Raw genomic sequence first — 14,826 nt, 5'->3', positions numbered from 1 at the left:
ATGCTTCCACAGAACCTTGCTCCCTTGTGATTTGGAATACAATTCCTTGATACCTCTACAGGATATTTATCTTGTTGATATTTTGGACTTGCTTGCTGGACATTTAAGATTTGTTTCTATATCAAAATAAATCCTGTTTACTACAGAACTACCTGGCTATTGGGTTCCGTTTGTAATACCAGAAGTGTGACACGATGAAACACAGCTTACCACGGAATGTGGAAGAGGACAGAGGTAGTCAGCAATGCAGGCTGAATAGGTAGCGGGTGTTGATCGTAGCAATTACCACAGGTAGTGGAACAGGTGTGCAGAGATCAATGGAGTCCAGACACAACAGCAACGATGAAACACAGCTACCACAGATTATGGATAACGGAGGAGGCATCAGAATCAGGTCAGATATGACTTGAAGAACCAGCAATGAGAAAATAGAAGGAGGGGTCATAAAAAGGGAGGCTGACCAATGGCAGAACTGACTAACACACAGGTGAAGTGATCACAGGTGCAAAGTGTAGCTAACAGATTGTGCTAAGAAGAGAGGTTTAAAGTGATAGTCAGTGTTTAGAGGCTCGGGTAGAGATACCCGGGGAGCGGAGTGTGACAAGTAGGCTTTTCGTTGGGTAGTATTCTTGACAACCAACATCAGAGGGAGACCAAGGAACCCTCCTCCCCCTACTAACAAAATCACAGGCACACACAGGAAGAGACAGCAATAGGTAATTTGGTCTTTGAAAGATATGCCAGTACTTTTATGGGCGCGTGCTCTCAAAGGATTTTCATGTCTAATTAGACTTTATGTATACCAAAATAGAACATCTCATATATAAACTGTATTTTAAAAGTAACACTTTAAAACATATGAAATATAGTGAATGTATAAGATTACTATGAGACATGCTGGGCGTTCGTGACAAGGCCCTATACAACATTATCCAGAACAGTCGAAATGGTGCCCTATATAATAGAGATGTGCGCTGACCCTCGTGTTTCAGTCTCAGTTCTAACCCAAATTCGTGTTTCAGCTTTGCTATCGGCTTTGTCGAACTATCGCAAAAGGTTTTGGTTTTGGATCTGGATTTAATAAAAAATAGGTAAAATAATATTATTTTGAGCTGTTTTTGCTCCTATATTACTATTTATAACATTAGCATTCATTTCCAGTCTATTTACTAAAGATCCTTTCATAACTGTCCCAATTTTCACCAACTTTGGCCAAAGTCTGCAGCGATCCGGCTGGCTAAAATTAGTGGCAGCAGTGGACAAAAATATGGAATAAATGATCAATGTCATAATCAAGAAAGAACGTAACAGAGAATCAATCATAGACACTCAGGGCCGCCATCAGAAATCATGGGGCCCAGTACAAATGACGCAGGCAGGGCCACCCCCCCCAAAAAAAATAAAAAAAAATGCTTCACAAACTGTTTATCCTTACAAGATATGAGGACAATAAGGACATGACATGCCAGTCTCTTATCAAAACATGAGTTGTTTTATTCCATTTGGTTTCTTCATCAATAAAAAAACGTTGTTTACATGCCTATAAACTGCTACACTGTGCACTGTAGAAGATCATCATCCTCATCATCATCTATTTATATAGTGCATTAATTCTGCAGTGCTGTACAAAGAATATTTGTCAGTGCTGTAGCTAGACATTTTAGTGCCCTGGGCGAGACAGGGCACCGGCGCCCCCCCATCTTTGTGGGAGTGACATTTGCAGAGTGGGTGTGGACAACTTACTATGTGGGTGTGGCTAGTGCTTTACTAGCGCAAGACCATACTAGATGCTACAAAGGTGGTTCTGTTCATTCTATATCACTCCAAGGGCAGCATAAAAACATATCCTCCAAAGGGGGCATTGCAATCTACCACCATTAGACTTATGAACTACGGTTAAGCCTGGGGCAGTCTTTAGTCTAATTTTTATTCACAGCATGCCCGCTCATGCATACATACAAGATGATTATGTGAACTTTATACATGCCAAGGATTTGTATATATTTCTGCCTAATGGTAGCACAGAGATGTGGCTTTAAAGTGTTAGTAGTAAATGCATAAATCACCTTACCCTATTTGTACACAAAATAATAAAATAATGAAGCATCATATATGTTAAGACAAAATTGTGTTTTGATAGTGTTGTCAATAAATAAAATGCATCACATTCTAATTAGGGCTCTTATTGTACATAGCAATAAACATTATCTATGTATATCCTGAACTGGAAAATGCTACAAATTACATAAGTCTGCAAAGAGAAATTGCTAGATATGGTAATGACACAGCTTTATTACCAAATCCTCACCTCTTGCTCACTGTAGTCAGTAAGGGTATTTATAAACTGCATAAACATGTGCCTGTACCGCATTTTTATTTCTGCCAATGTGTATATTTGTCCACCAAGAGCATTTTATAGTCTATACATGCTTCCAGGTAATGTTAACTGCCCCCATAAAATGGATATCACTCCAGCGGATTTGCAGGCCTATCTGAAAACACGCATAGCTGAAATATTGCACTTACAAACGAATCTATTACCACCCCTTCACTAATTTCAACTGTTATATTTGTTTTTAGCTTCTTCATTTATATTGTTATTGAATCATAAAAAAAGGGACCATCAAGACTTTTTAATTCATATGTCACTATAATACTAAATGTTTGGATGTTTTTATTGCATAAGTTGACATGTGCCTGCAAATATGTGTTCCCGCTTAAAGTGTGCCTGGAAAGTGCAAATGGCATTCCATTGACAGTACGGGTTGAAGCTTAATTTCTCCCATCTCCGAAGAGGTGGAAAAATGAAGATCTTGCTGGGCTTTGTTGTGCTCTCCTACAATATTAGGTCTTATTAATGACCCTCTAAACCCTTCTCAGTGTTGTCCGGACTCCCCCCTTTCCGTACTTTATCTGGTATTCCCCTCTCTCTCTCCTATGCCTTGTCTGGGGAGCCCATCTTTCCAGCTTCTGGGTTTTGAGTGGGGTCTCTTGTTACCCCTTCTTACCTCTTTTATGTTGATGCCTCCTCCCCACTCTATTCAAACCTGTAGAAAGGTTCTACTTCTGTGTTTTGAGCTGCCACGCAGCTAGGTCCAGTTTGCCTCCTAACAACATAAAAAAATCCTCAGCCCAATCGTGTAATTACAATAATAAATAATATACTAATATATAATATATATTATACTCTTTGGAAACATAAATGCAAGTACTGAGCAGGAAGTAGAATTTATTCATTGTACATATGTTATTGTATAGCAAAGGATAGGTAGGCTGTGTAGTATTAGATTAGTGTATGCCCTGCTTATGCGCTGCTTATTCCGTGTCTCAGTGTTGTCACATTGACTAATGTGCTCTATTACCATATCAACACTTAATACATCCATCGTTCATTCTCCCAGACACAATAATAAACATGACATGACATGACATATACTTACAGTTGCAGCTGCTGCTCCTTCTTCTTCTGCGGCGGCGGGAACAGTGGTGTGACGTCACGTCACACAATCAGGGAGAAGGAAGGATCACATAATCGCAGGGGCGGAGCAATGATTCCCCTGCGATCATGATTGACAGCTGCTTGCGATCACATGATTGCAGGGGAATGATTTCTCCGCCCCTGCGATCGCATTCTGCTGCCTGGCTGTCATGGTGACAGCCAGGCTGAAGACAGCAGCGGACAGCAGCGGACAGCAGCGGAGACTCCGTGGATGGAAATACAGCAGGCCCCCTGGTAAGTGTGTGTTGTGCCGGGCCCCCTGGAGAGCCCGGGCCCGGTACAACAGTACCCCCTGTACCCCCCTGATGGCGGCCCTGTAGACACTTATGGTACAGAAACAGGCAGAGTTCATTGGATGGACAGTGGTAGAATACAGTTAATTAGCAAAGTTAATACAGACATTGATAAAACTAAATAGATGAAGGCGGCCTGCATTTGATTAACAGTGGTCATCGTTCTGCACTGCAGAAAATACATTTGATAGGGTCAGCACTGCAGCAAATACATTGGATATGGTCAGCACTGCATCAAATACATTGGATAGAGTCAGCACTGCAGCAAATAGATTGAGAGTGTCAGCACTGCAGCAAACACATTGGAGAGGGACAGCAGTGCCAGTATCAGAGATCATTAGACATACAGCGTCTACATCAGTAGATATTATGTTACAGATGATGAGACAAATAGGGCACAATATTTAATGATGCAAGATGATATTGTACTTGGGACCACCCACCCCGGTGTAATACATACATGTGTTCGACAGCTACAAGATTTACATAATATGATTGATGGGCAGAAAACTAGACAGGGTTATAAAGCCGACAATATAATGACATCAACAGTATTATTAGGACAACAATTGAAATACAGACCGTATTTATTAGGTTGACAATTCAAATGTAAACAGTATTATCCCTAACTCTAACCCTGTCCCTATCCCTAGAACTGTCCCTATCCCAAGACCTGTCCTTAACCACATCCCTAGCTGTCCACATTTGAATAGTCTACCTAATCACACTGTCCACCATGTTAATTGGCGACCTAATAATACTGTTGACAACTGAATTGTCGACTGTTGCACAACTGATAAACTACGGCCAAAATGTAAAACAGTGAAAGCTGGAATTGTCTCCATTAGAGGCCGCCTGCCATCATTCCACCACCATCTAGAGGACACCTAAGACGGATGCACGTGTCTGATATGATTCCTCCTGCAGGGGCCTCTATAGTGTTGACTATTGCGATGAGTACCCCACCAGCCCCAACTTTCGACTGACTTTATTATTCCAAGAGTGGGCAAACAAGTGGTGACTTGGTCACTGATCTTGCAACACCTGGCCTGTAGTATTTTTTCTTTTGTCCCTGTTGAAAGACTGGGTGACTCCACCTTGTCACTATATTATTGACACCTTTTACTCTTTGTAGTCCACCAAACCAGCATAGGAGTCTATCACTTGTTCCCTGTGACTGTACCACGAGGATCTGTAGATTCATCCTCAAGTCCGCTTCTTCAACTCTGTACATACATAGCACTGGGGTCTGTAATTTGGGTAACCTTTTCGTATACCACCAGAGGGAGCTTGCAACACAGCGGTGGGAAGGTGGTGGATAGCGCTTCAGACTTACTCCAGAGCCATAATATCTATATCTAAGGGCAAGTCAGGATACGCTGCTGCGGCTGCAGCCAAATTGGGAAAGTATGCCTGACAATCGAATCTTGGGCACGGCTCCCAGGATGACGCCTCTACATCTCTTGCTCCCGAGCCCTCTCCTCCTCCTGAGAATACAGACCCCCCATTACAGGTGGACCTCCCTCTCTGCAACAAGTCCTGTCGGCCAATACGTCCTCCGAAGAAGAGAGTTACGGACAAGATTAGGGTGGTGCAGGCAGACCACTCGCTCATACGCCATGACCTCCAGAAGATGAGGGAGAGGTTGGGGGAAGTTGAGCACAATCTTGAGGACTCCACTGCCCTGCTGCATGGGGAGATTGCGGGTCTAGCTGCACAGATTAACCAAAGCCGCCTAAAGATGGCGGGCATGGAAGGCAGGCTCCGCCGAGACAACATTAGATTTGTTGGGCTGCCGGTGTGTGGCCAGAGCACTGAAATGTTTCTGGAGAAATGGCTGATAAAAGAATTTGGCAGGGAGGCATTCTCCCCGTACTTTGCTGTGGAGCCAGCTCGCAGATTGCCAGATTGCCACCCCAACTCCCGCAGCCTGGTGCCCTGGCCCGCAATTTTATAAGCCAAGTTGCTATACTCCCAAGACCGAGATGTGGTCCTTCGGATGATCAGACAGCAGAGCCATTTACAATTTGACATTCACACGATCATGGTGTTCCCGTAATTTGCGGTGGAAGTTCAAAAGGCTTGCTCACAATTTATTCAGATAAAGAAGAAGCTCAAGGAGAAACATCTCCCCTATACTATGTTGTTTCCCTCTAGGCTTCGGGTGACGGTGGATGGTAGATCTCACTTCTTCAAAACCCCACAGGACGCGGCGGACTGGCTCAAGAGACGACCATCTGCCAGGCATAGAGATCCTTGAATTATAGTTACTGTTGGGTCTATGGCTGAGGGCTGCGCAAATGGTTTTGTTATTTCACTATATATGGGAAAAACTATGCTAGAGGAATTAGGTACTATAGTCTTGTTTCTTCTTTTTCCTTAGCTCTATAAAAGGGGAGGATTCTTTCTAGTGGTTAACTAGGGGAGATATTTCATTTTTAATGGGACTAGGGTATGCCTTAGTTAAAAATAGGTGTAGGTGGGTAGATTTATCGGTATAGGTATAACTTTTTTTTGACCTCTAATCCAGTTATTCAATTTCTATGACTACCCCAATCATGAGTAAACCTGCCTGGTGGGCACTCCATCTGCTCTCTGTAATGTTAGGGGATTAATTGACACGATCAAGCGCTCGCTTGTGCTAAAATATGTTAGAAACTATAATCCGGACGTGTTGTGTCTTCTAGAAACCCACCTCACAGGTTGCACGGTCCTCTCATTCCACATATTCTAGAGGTGTCTCCATGCTTGTTCGCAAACAGATTCATTTTGTATTGGACCAAGTCCAAATTGATCCAGGAGGCAGATTCATTTTTCTCAGAGCTTCATTTAACTACACTCCTCTGACAGTCCTTTGTAAGGGAGCGTTTGTAGCCTCAACTCCAGATACCCCTGTGCTTTGCTTATGAGATTTCAATAACATTATAGATGTGGCTGTGAATAGGTGATTATGATCCGGTCGCTGTCCCTAGTAAGCCCACTCTTAGGGACAAGCACCAGAGATTTAGACACATGGACGTTAGACGCTTCTCCTGCCACTCCCATACTCACCACTCCCTCTCAAGGATAGATTTGGTCTTTGCCTCCCACAGTCTAGTTCCCTTGGTCTCAGGGGTGGAATACCTTCTTCACGGCATCTATGACCAATCCCCAATCCTGGTTGATTTTGATCACAGAACTGAGAGCGGCTTACAGTTCTGGAAACTGAACCCTCACTGGCTGTTCTGGCTTCGCAGTGGCACCTCTCTGCCATGTCTCTAGGAGGGGTACTTCAATGAGAACTCTGTTGGGGTAGCAGCCTCTGTAGTTTGGGACTCGTTCAAAGCCTTCATGAGGGGTACATTTATAGGAGAAATAGCGTGATCAAGAGGTTTAGCAGAGAAAGGGAGGGTGAGCTGGAGCAGAGATGCCGGGGCTTGGAGTTTTTGTATATTGGTTCATGCTGTGTCACTGACACGCTGAACTGGCTGCAAGCACAGTCTCTGACTGGTCCAATTTTCTGTATCATAAGAACAGTCAAAACTTTCATTTTTCCAGACACAATTAATATTTTTAAGGCGATATGGGAGGTTGCTATCTGGCATGTCTAGCAAAGGAGGAGCTATCCCCTATGACGATGCCAGTCATTATGGAAAAGTATAATGTTAAACAGTTCATGTGGGCTAAAATTGTGCAAGTGTATTTTGACTATTATAGTGACCATTACTCTTCAAGAATTCAGTATGCAGTATGCACCCACCCAGCTCACTTTCTATATGAGTGGGGTTAAACTTCCACAATTCTTACAGGAGTCAATGGACTTTTCAGACTCCCCTATCACTGAAGAAGAGATTGCAGCCGCCATCTCTTCCTTTCCTAATAAGAAGGCCCAGTTATAGACAGTTCCTGGTTCCCACATTGCTAAAATCTTATAACCTGTACTGATCCAAGGGAAGAGTCTGTCTGCTCGCCCAGAAAGTACTCGAGAACTCTTTCCCGGGATGCGCAAAGCTATGGTACCAGATGGTGTAAACTGGAAAGTCAGGTAATAGATTCTAAGATTGTGGAGCGCCAACCTCCCGAGTGTTTGGTACTGCAAAGGTGGTTATAACTGGGAGCTGGATGGGTTCCTCCATTGGACCAATCTGGTGACGGATGTATGGAAGCACTAGCGGGTTATGTACAAAAGCAGTAGGGCCTGCATAAATACCACAAGGTTTGGCACCACTGATACAAGTCACAATATGTTTTTCATCCTCATCAGGATGACCTGTTTTTGTCGGGAAGTCACTAATGATGTATTTAACTCCCAGCCCTGCGTAGCAACATGTGCAGAATTGTTTGTGATATCTCAATTTGTTGACAATTTGTAAAGCGCACAGATTACAATTTGATAGGTTGCAATGCTTTGAAACACCAGATATGTATTTTGCTTGATTTATTTGTCTACAACGGTTCTCACGATCTTGCTTTGTACTGGCACATTTGACACAATTAGACAGATGGGGTAATTAATTAGATTGTATTTACTTCTCTGCTTGTTTGTTGTGAAAATCTCAATAAAAATACTTTATTTAATAAACAAGGACATGCACATAGTTTAACAAACCAAGCACTTTAGCGACAGGGCCTGCCACTTTTGTGGCTGAAGTGCTAGATCTGTTTGGGCCCCCACAAAAGAGAACATTGTGGCTGTTGGTCGATGAACAGGACATAATACTCAGCGGTTTAATTTTTATTTTTAAAATTACTTATAGTCATTTGGCTAACAGTGGTCATCTTCCTCTATGTTGATGACCAAGTCATCATCCTCATCACTGATGTCATGATCATCATCATCACACAATATTAATTAATCACCACTAGAATCTACACATTCTGTTGGTAATTGCCGCCAAGAACGGTATTCGTCAAACAATTTGTAGTTTATTTTGATGAACACCAGTTTTTCTGCATTTTTGGGAAGTAGACTCCGACGATCACTTACAATGTTCCCGGCTGCTCTAAACACTCTTTCTGAGTAGACACTGCAGGGTGGGCAGCTTAAGTACACCATAACTAGTTGTACAAGGGGCTCCAAATTAAAAAAAAATTCCCTCCCAGAATTCAAAGGGACTGTCTGTGATGCTAATTTCTACTTTATCATTAAAGTAATCCTCCACCATTCTACTAAGACAAGGTGGATCCAATTGAGAAACTCTAGAGGTGTCAGTAGTACATTTGGACAATTCTTTTAAGTCTGACCAGATGTCATAAACTTTCAAATTAATGTGCTGCTGTGTTGTTGACTCATAATCAGTGTCACTATCAGAAATGGAAAGTTTTTTCTGGCAGTAGCATTTGGAGAAGTTGAAGCAGGGAATGTGTCACGTGCGACTGGAGCCAACAGATTGCTCTCAAGGAGCTGTTTACATCTGTGAAGATTTGGGTCATTCTGGAAGAAGACATGGCATATGACTTAAACCTAGGATCAAACATGGTTGCCAAATTGTTGTGATCCAATTTCAAGATGCTGCAAACCCTTAGGTCCTGGCAAAGTGAATAAAGAACTTGATCCACAAAGCCAACATACTTTGCCGAATCATTAACTTTCATCTCTTTCTTCAGCTTCTCCAGCTGCTTTTCCAGTAGTTTGATTAGGGGTATGACTTGATTCAGGCTGGCAGTGTCTGAGCTCACTTAATTTGTTACAATTTTAAAGGGTTTCAGAATCTTGCATAAAACACTAAGTATTCTCCAATGTGCTGGTGTAAGATAACATATCCCCCATCTCCCTATCTCATGGTTTGCTGTCTAGGTTTTGAAGGCTTGTTGCTGTTCCTCTAGTCACTGCAGCATGTAAAGTGTGGAATTTCACCTTGTTATTACCTCTTACTTCAGCTTACAACTGCTTGCAATGTTCTACATGCGGTTGTGGAACCTCTAAAATGGGCAGAAATTTTACGGGCCACGAACAGCATCTCCTGCACTGACCTCTTATTTTTTAAGAAATTCTGCACCACCAAGTTTATTGCGTGTACAAAGCATGGTACGTTTTTAAATTCACCAAGTTGTAATGTGCACACAGTATTGACTCTGTTATCTGCAATGAGGAATCCTGAGGAGAGTCTTAGTATGGTGAGTCATTTTGCTATCACATTCCTGATTTTTTCCAAAAGATTTACACCAGTATGTTTCTTGTGAAACCAGCGATACACAGAGTAGCTTGCCTCTGCATGACCTAGCAGTGAGTGCTATGCCTACTATGCAGAAAGGATGAGGAGGATGATGGTGAAGCTACTGGCACTGCTGCTGCTGGCTACACACCTACCCAGTGGCCTGTCACAGTCATATAGTCTTTGTTTTGACCAGGACCGCTTGACAACATATGAGTAGTTAAGTGCACTGTTAGTACAATGGCATTTTCTAGAGACTGAATGACTTTTTGCTTAACCTCACAGTACAGCTGAGGAATTGATGTTCTGCAGAAATGGAATCGAGATGGAATTTTATAGCGTGGACGCTTGACCTCAACTAATCAATTAAAACTTGTTGCGTTTATGGCTGAAACTGGGCGCATTTCCAATGCTAACAGTGATCTGTTGTGCAACAAGATGCTGACTGTCATACTAGCTTTCTCTTGCAAATGCTTGCTGCACAGACAATTGTGTAAAATACTTACTCATCTTGCTCCCCTTCTATATAGATTCCTCCCACTGAGCAGCAGCAACAGCTGTATCATACAAGGATGTTTTTTTGAGAATCATTGATTGCATTAGGGGAGTAATTTTGAATTTTACATTTCGAGGCTGGACTAGTATGCACTAATAATGAGGAGTGTCTATCCATTCAGCTGGCAGATGATGGTCAGATGTTTGCTACTATACACAATTTGCCACGTTGGGAAACACGACTTGAATGAACTCACTGCAAATGATTTAACAGGGAGGAGGTTGCTAGATGTTTTACGTCCCTATCTCGACTTCTTTTGGCCTGACAAAGGCTACAAATGCTTTGTCAAATGTTGCCTGGGTTTGGATAAAAATGTTTCCAACACAAGATGTGTTTTTTTGATCTTATGCCCTGGAATGATAATACGCTTATCATGGGCATCTGCTGGTAATAAAACTGGTGGCTGCCATACTTCAACACAATCATCATCACCATCCTCCTCATTATCTCGTCCATATCCAACACATTCATTTTCAAATCCACAAATATCCTCTTCATCCTCTTCCACATTTTCAACTTCCATAATAGCCTCCTCAATTTCTATGGGTAAATCATCATCAACACTAATACTACTACTACCCATCCTCACATTTCCAAATGGTTGAGGACTTTTTAAAGGAAGCTGTTCTAAATTACAGTGTCTGAATCTGAAACCTCAGACTCACATATAGCACTCATGGATACCCTTCTTAGACTTGCCTCAGAATTCTGTGAGTGCCCAAGATGTTGTTCAACCTGAGTGTTCCTCAGGCACTGATTTGTCTGTTTTGGAGGTGTCAATGACAGACTGTAGATGCCTACCATCCCACCAGGGAAATGACCAAAGAGATACGGTAAGGAAATTTATCTTACAATTCCTATGACACTGCTCCACAATATACTTCTAACAAACAAGTTTTATATTTGATTGGGGGGTTGTGCTGCTCTGCGTCACAGACAAGAACACCCTGTTTACTTTTTTGGTGTGTGCTGACCCTCACACACAAACAGCCATTTTCCAATATAAAATTGAATGACCCTTCTAAAATATAAATGTATTGAAAACTAGAATTTTTTTTGAATATATAGCCTTTTTTGGGGGTCTAGCTGCATGCTGACCCTCAATAATAGCCTTCTTTAAATATAGATTTCATTTACTCACCCTTCCAAAATATCAAAGTATTGAAAATAGAATATAGTACAATATATATCCTTTTTTTGGGGGAGTCTAGTTGCGTGCTGACCCTCAATAACAGCCTTCTTTTAATATAGATTTCATTTACTCACCCTTCCAAAATATCAATGTATTGAAAAATAGTAAAGAATAAAATATATATATTTATTTTGGGGTGTGCAAATGCCGCTGAATCTCATATGCAAACATTCAGTTTTTTCTAAATTATTTCAGTTGTCACTGTTCCTCACAAGATTACTTTCACTAGAAAAACTTTCAAGTTTAAAATAAAGAAATATGTTTTGTTTTAGGGATTATGCTGTTAATACTCTGACAGAAAAAAATACAATGTTTTTCTCAAAGAAATAAATATATACTAGTTAGTTCAGAATGAGATCTATCTAACTCATTCTGTATATACTGTCTAGTACTATTATATATGCAATGCATTAGCAACAGTAGCCACTACTGTATGTAAAGTGTATTTAAGATAGAAATTAAAAGCAATTAATCAGCAAACTATTGCAGCTGACTATTCTCTAGAGAACTGTTTTACAATATGTCAGGATTCTACTGTTTTCTATGTCCCTCTATGTCACCCTGAATGCTATTTACAGAGCAGAGCACCGCAGCTAACCTCCTTCCTACACGCTGTCTTTTATAAAATGGCACTGAAGAAAAATAGGAAGGACTTAGCTATATTTCTAGGGCGTGTTTTGCAAAAAAAAAAGAAAAGGGCGGCAATGACGTTTTGCCTTGTCTTGACATTCAGGCTTAGCAAGAAAAAATGAGTCATGGCTCTCTTTTACTCGGATCTCCAACATCGGATTTTGTCAAGGTTCAGGGAATCCAAACCGCTCATCTCCACTATATAATTCCGAGCTATATCATATTGAAAGATGGATTACATCCATACTAAGATACTGAGCCTCAGACACATACTGTATAAATATCTAAAGCTCCGGGGTGTCACCGCATTATTAAAACCATATACACATCAAAAATAAGAGTGAAAATAAAAAATAGAATATGACTCAAAATATCCATGTGAATTAGGAATTAAAATATTTATATATAACAATTTTCAATAATGTATAAATAGAATAATAACATAGATCTCAATACATTTGATTTATTTTTGGAGGGCAAAAAACTAATGTCACCACAAAACAGTAGAATAATTAAGAATGTGGATACTAACATGTATTTCTCATTTTAAAAGTGAACACTTAATTCCCTTCTCTCAATTTTGCAGGATAAAGAGATGTGTGAAGAACAACTATCACTCTATGCATATAGATTCAATGAAAGGGTTTATCTAAAATCCTTGAGAGAAGAGGCTATTAATAAAGTTACTAAAAAAAGAACTAGATTACTGGAGTATTATGCAAAGAAGACTGATAACCAATTTGGCCCTTTTATCACTAGATACAATTGGTATGAGTGATATATAAAAAGACACTGAATAAGCACGGGGATGACTCAAACATGAAACATGTGCTGCTGAGATTGTTCCAAACAAATTGGATATTATTTATAAAAAGTAAAGAACATTTAAAATGTTTTGGCCTCTTGTTTATTGAAATCCACATGTGTGAAGACAGTTAGAATAATAGTTAATAAAGTGACGGGTTTCTACAAATGGGGACATTGTAGTGTATGTGTGACTGTATCACCTTATTTAAAGGAAATAGCGAAGGGTGCTTATTTATATAATTGCAAATGTACTTATTTTTGATATTGTGTGTATATTGGTAAAGTAGACATCTTTATTTTTGAGACCAGCGGAAGAAATTGGTTTGTTTTAACTTTGCTAGAAGAAATGCATCATATATCTGATATAATAAGCCTTTCTTGAGGAAGTCTTTTGTGTGCCTTGGCGTAGGGAAATTGCGTAATTTTACAGCAGGGGCGGGGCCAAATGCTGCGATTCCCAGAGAATCACGGCATTTTGGTCCCAATTCGGCCAGATACGGGAGATTGCCACACTCTCCCGGGAGTCTGGGAGACCCACCCGAAATGCGGGAGTCTCCCGGACATTCCAGGAGAGTTGGCAAGTATCTACTATATAAATGCCTAGTGGCGTGTGTGGAAAAAAAAACAAAACCAAGCTGCAGCGCCACCTGCTGGGCAGAGTTATACACTGACCTTTATATTTCTTGAAGGAGAAGTGACAGTTGGGAGTGGTTGGTGGTTGCCGGGGGTGACAGTGGGGAGTTTTTAACACCTTAAGTAGCTTGATGAAGGATGTGGCGATGAAGATGAAGGATGAGGTGATGGAGAAAAATGATGAGGTGGTGACATGTGGACAAAACCACGTTAAAAAAGGGTGCTTACGTCGTGAAGTAACGCTCTTCCCCTGAGGAGGCCTGGGCTAGGCCCAAATGCATGACAAGAACCTTTTTAACACCTTAAGTAGCTTGATTTGACTAGAATGCATGAGTATCATGCACGGGTTAACTTGTGATATAGATATATATATATATTATAATGTTTTCAGAAAAAGAACTATTCAAAGTATGTTGAATGGACAGTTTCTGTGCAGTGAATGGCTGATCAAAACATAGGCATTATATTTATTTACACACATCATATTTATATAGACATATACAAAACACACATTACAAGCTTACCAAATGAAAGATGTTTTACTATTGTTATCTCAATTCTTTCATATTCTGGAGCATAAATGGAATAGTGATATCTGAGATTTGACAACTCAACTTAAGTAAAACTTGTAATTGGTGGTAATATAAATGTCTATTTGGAGCTATTACATTTATTAAGGGAAAATGGCCCTGTCAGAGCAGTAAGTGAGGAAGAGTTTCTAAAATTTTTGGTATTTGCAAAGATAAGTTCTGTACATTTAAGCATGAGAAATAAATAAATGTAGGACACATAATTAATGTACTGCAATTAATAACAGATGAAGAATTTCACTCATGCATGAATAAATATGTACCTGAGAGTAACCGATGATGCTTCCACTTTCATCCAGCACATTAAAATTAATGATTGGACCTTGTACATCGAACGTCCTAACCTCTGTGTCAGTGTAGATACATATTACAGGCTCTCCATTAGCATAACGCAGAGCAGACATTACATAGTAAGTGTAACTGGCCAATGCATGGGTATGATTTCTAATTTTCTCCATTCCACCTGCAAAACAAAATATCACATTAGTTACC

At 40.6% G+C, this 14,826-nt stretch overlaps 1 protein-coding gene across 3 annotated transcripts in view; it reads right to left on the bottom strand.

The window, feature by feature from the left end:
• The window catches only part of MOCOS (molybdenum cofactor sulfurase), a 720,810-nt gene that overhangs the window by 284,044 nt on the left and 421,940 nt on the right, over positions 1-14,826 (bottom strand). For all 3 annotated transcript variants that reach the window (XM_075212790.1, XM_075212791.1, XM_075212792.1), the window contains exon 6: positions 14,598-14,797. In XM_075212790.1, coding sequence (XP_075068891.1) covers positions 14,598-14,797 — 200 coding nt within the window. The remainder of the gene's footprint in view (positions 1-14,597; positions 14,798-14,826) is intronic.

Source organism: Mixophyes fleayi, chromosome 5 (genome assembly GCF_038048845.1).
Source record: "Mixophyes fleayi isolate aMixFle1 chromosome 5, aMixFle1.hap1, whole genome shotgun sequence".
In the NCBI taxonomy this organism is placed as follows: Eukaryota; Metazoa; Chordata; class Amphibia; order Anura; family Limnodynastidae; genus Mixophyes; species Mixophyes fleayi.
This window is presented reverse-complemented; position numbering and strand designations above follow the sequence as displayed.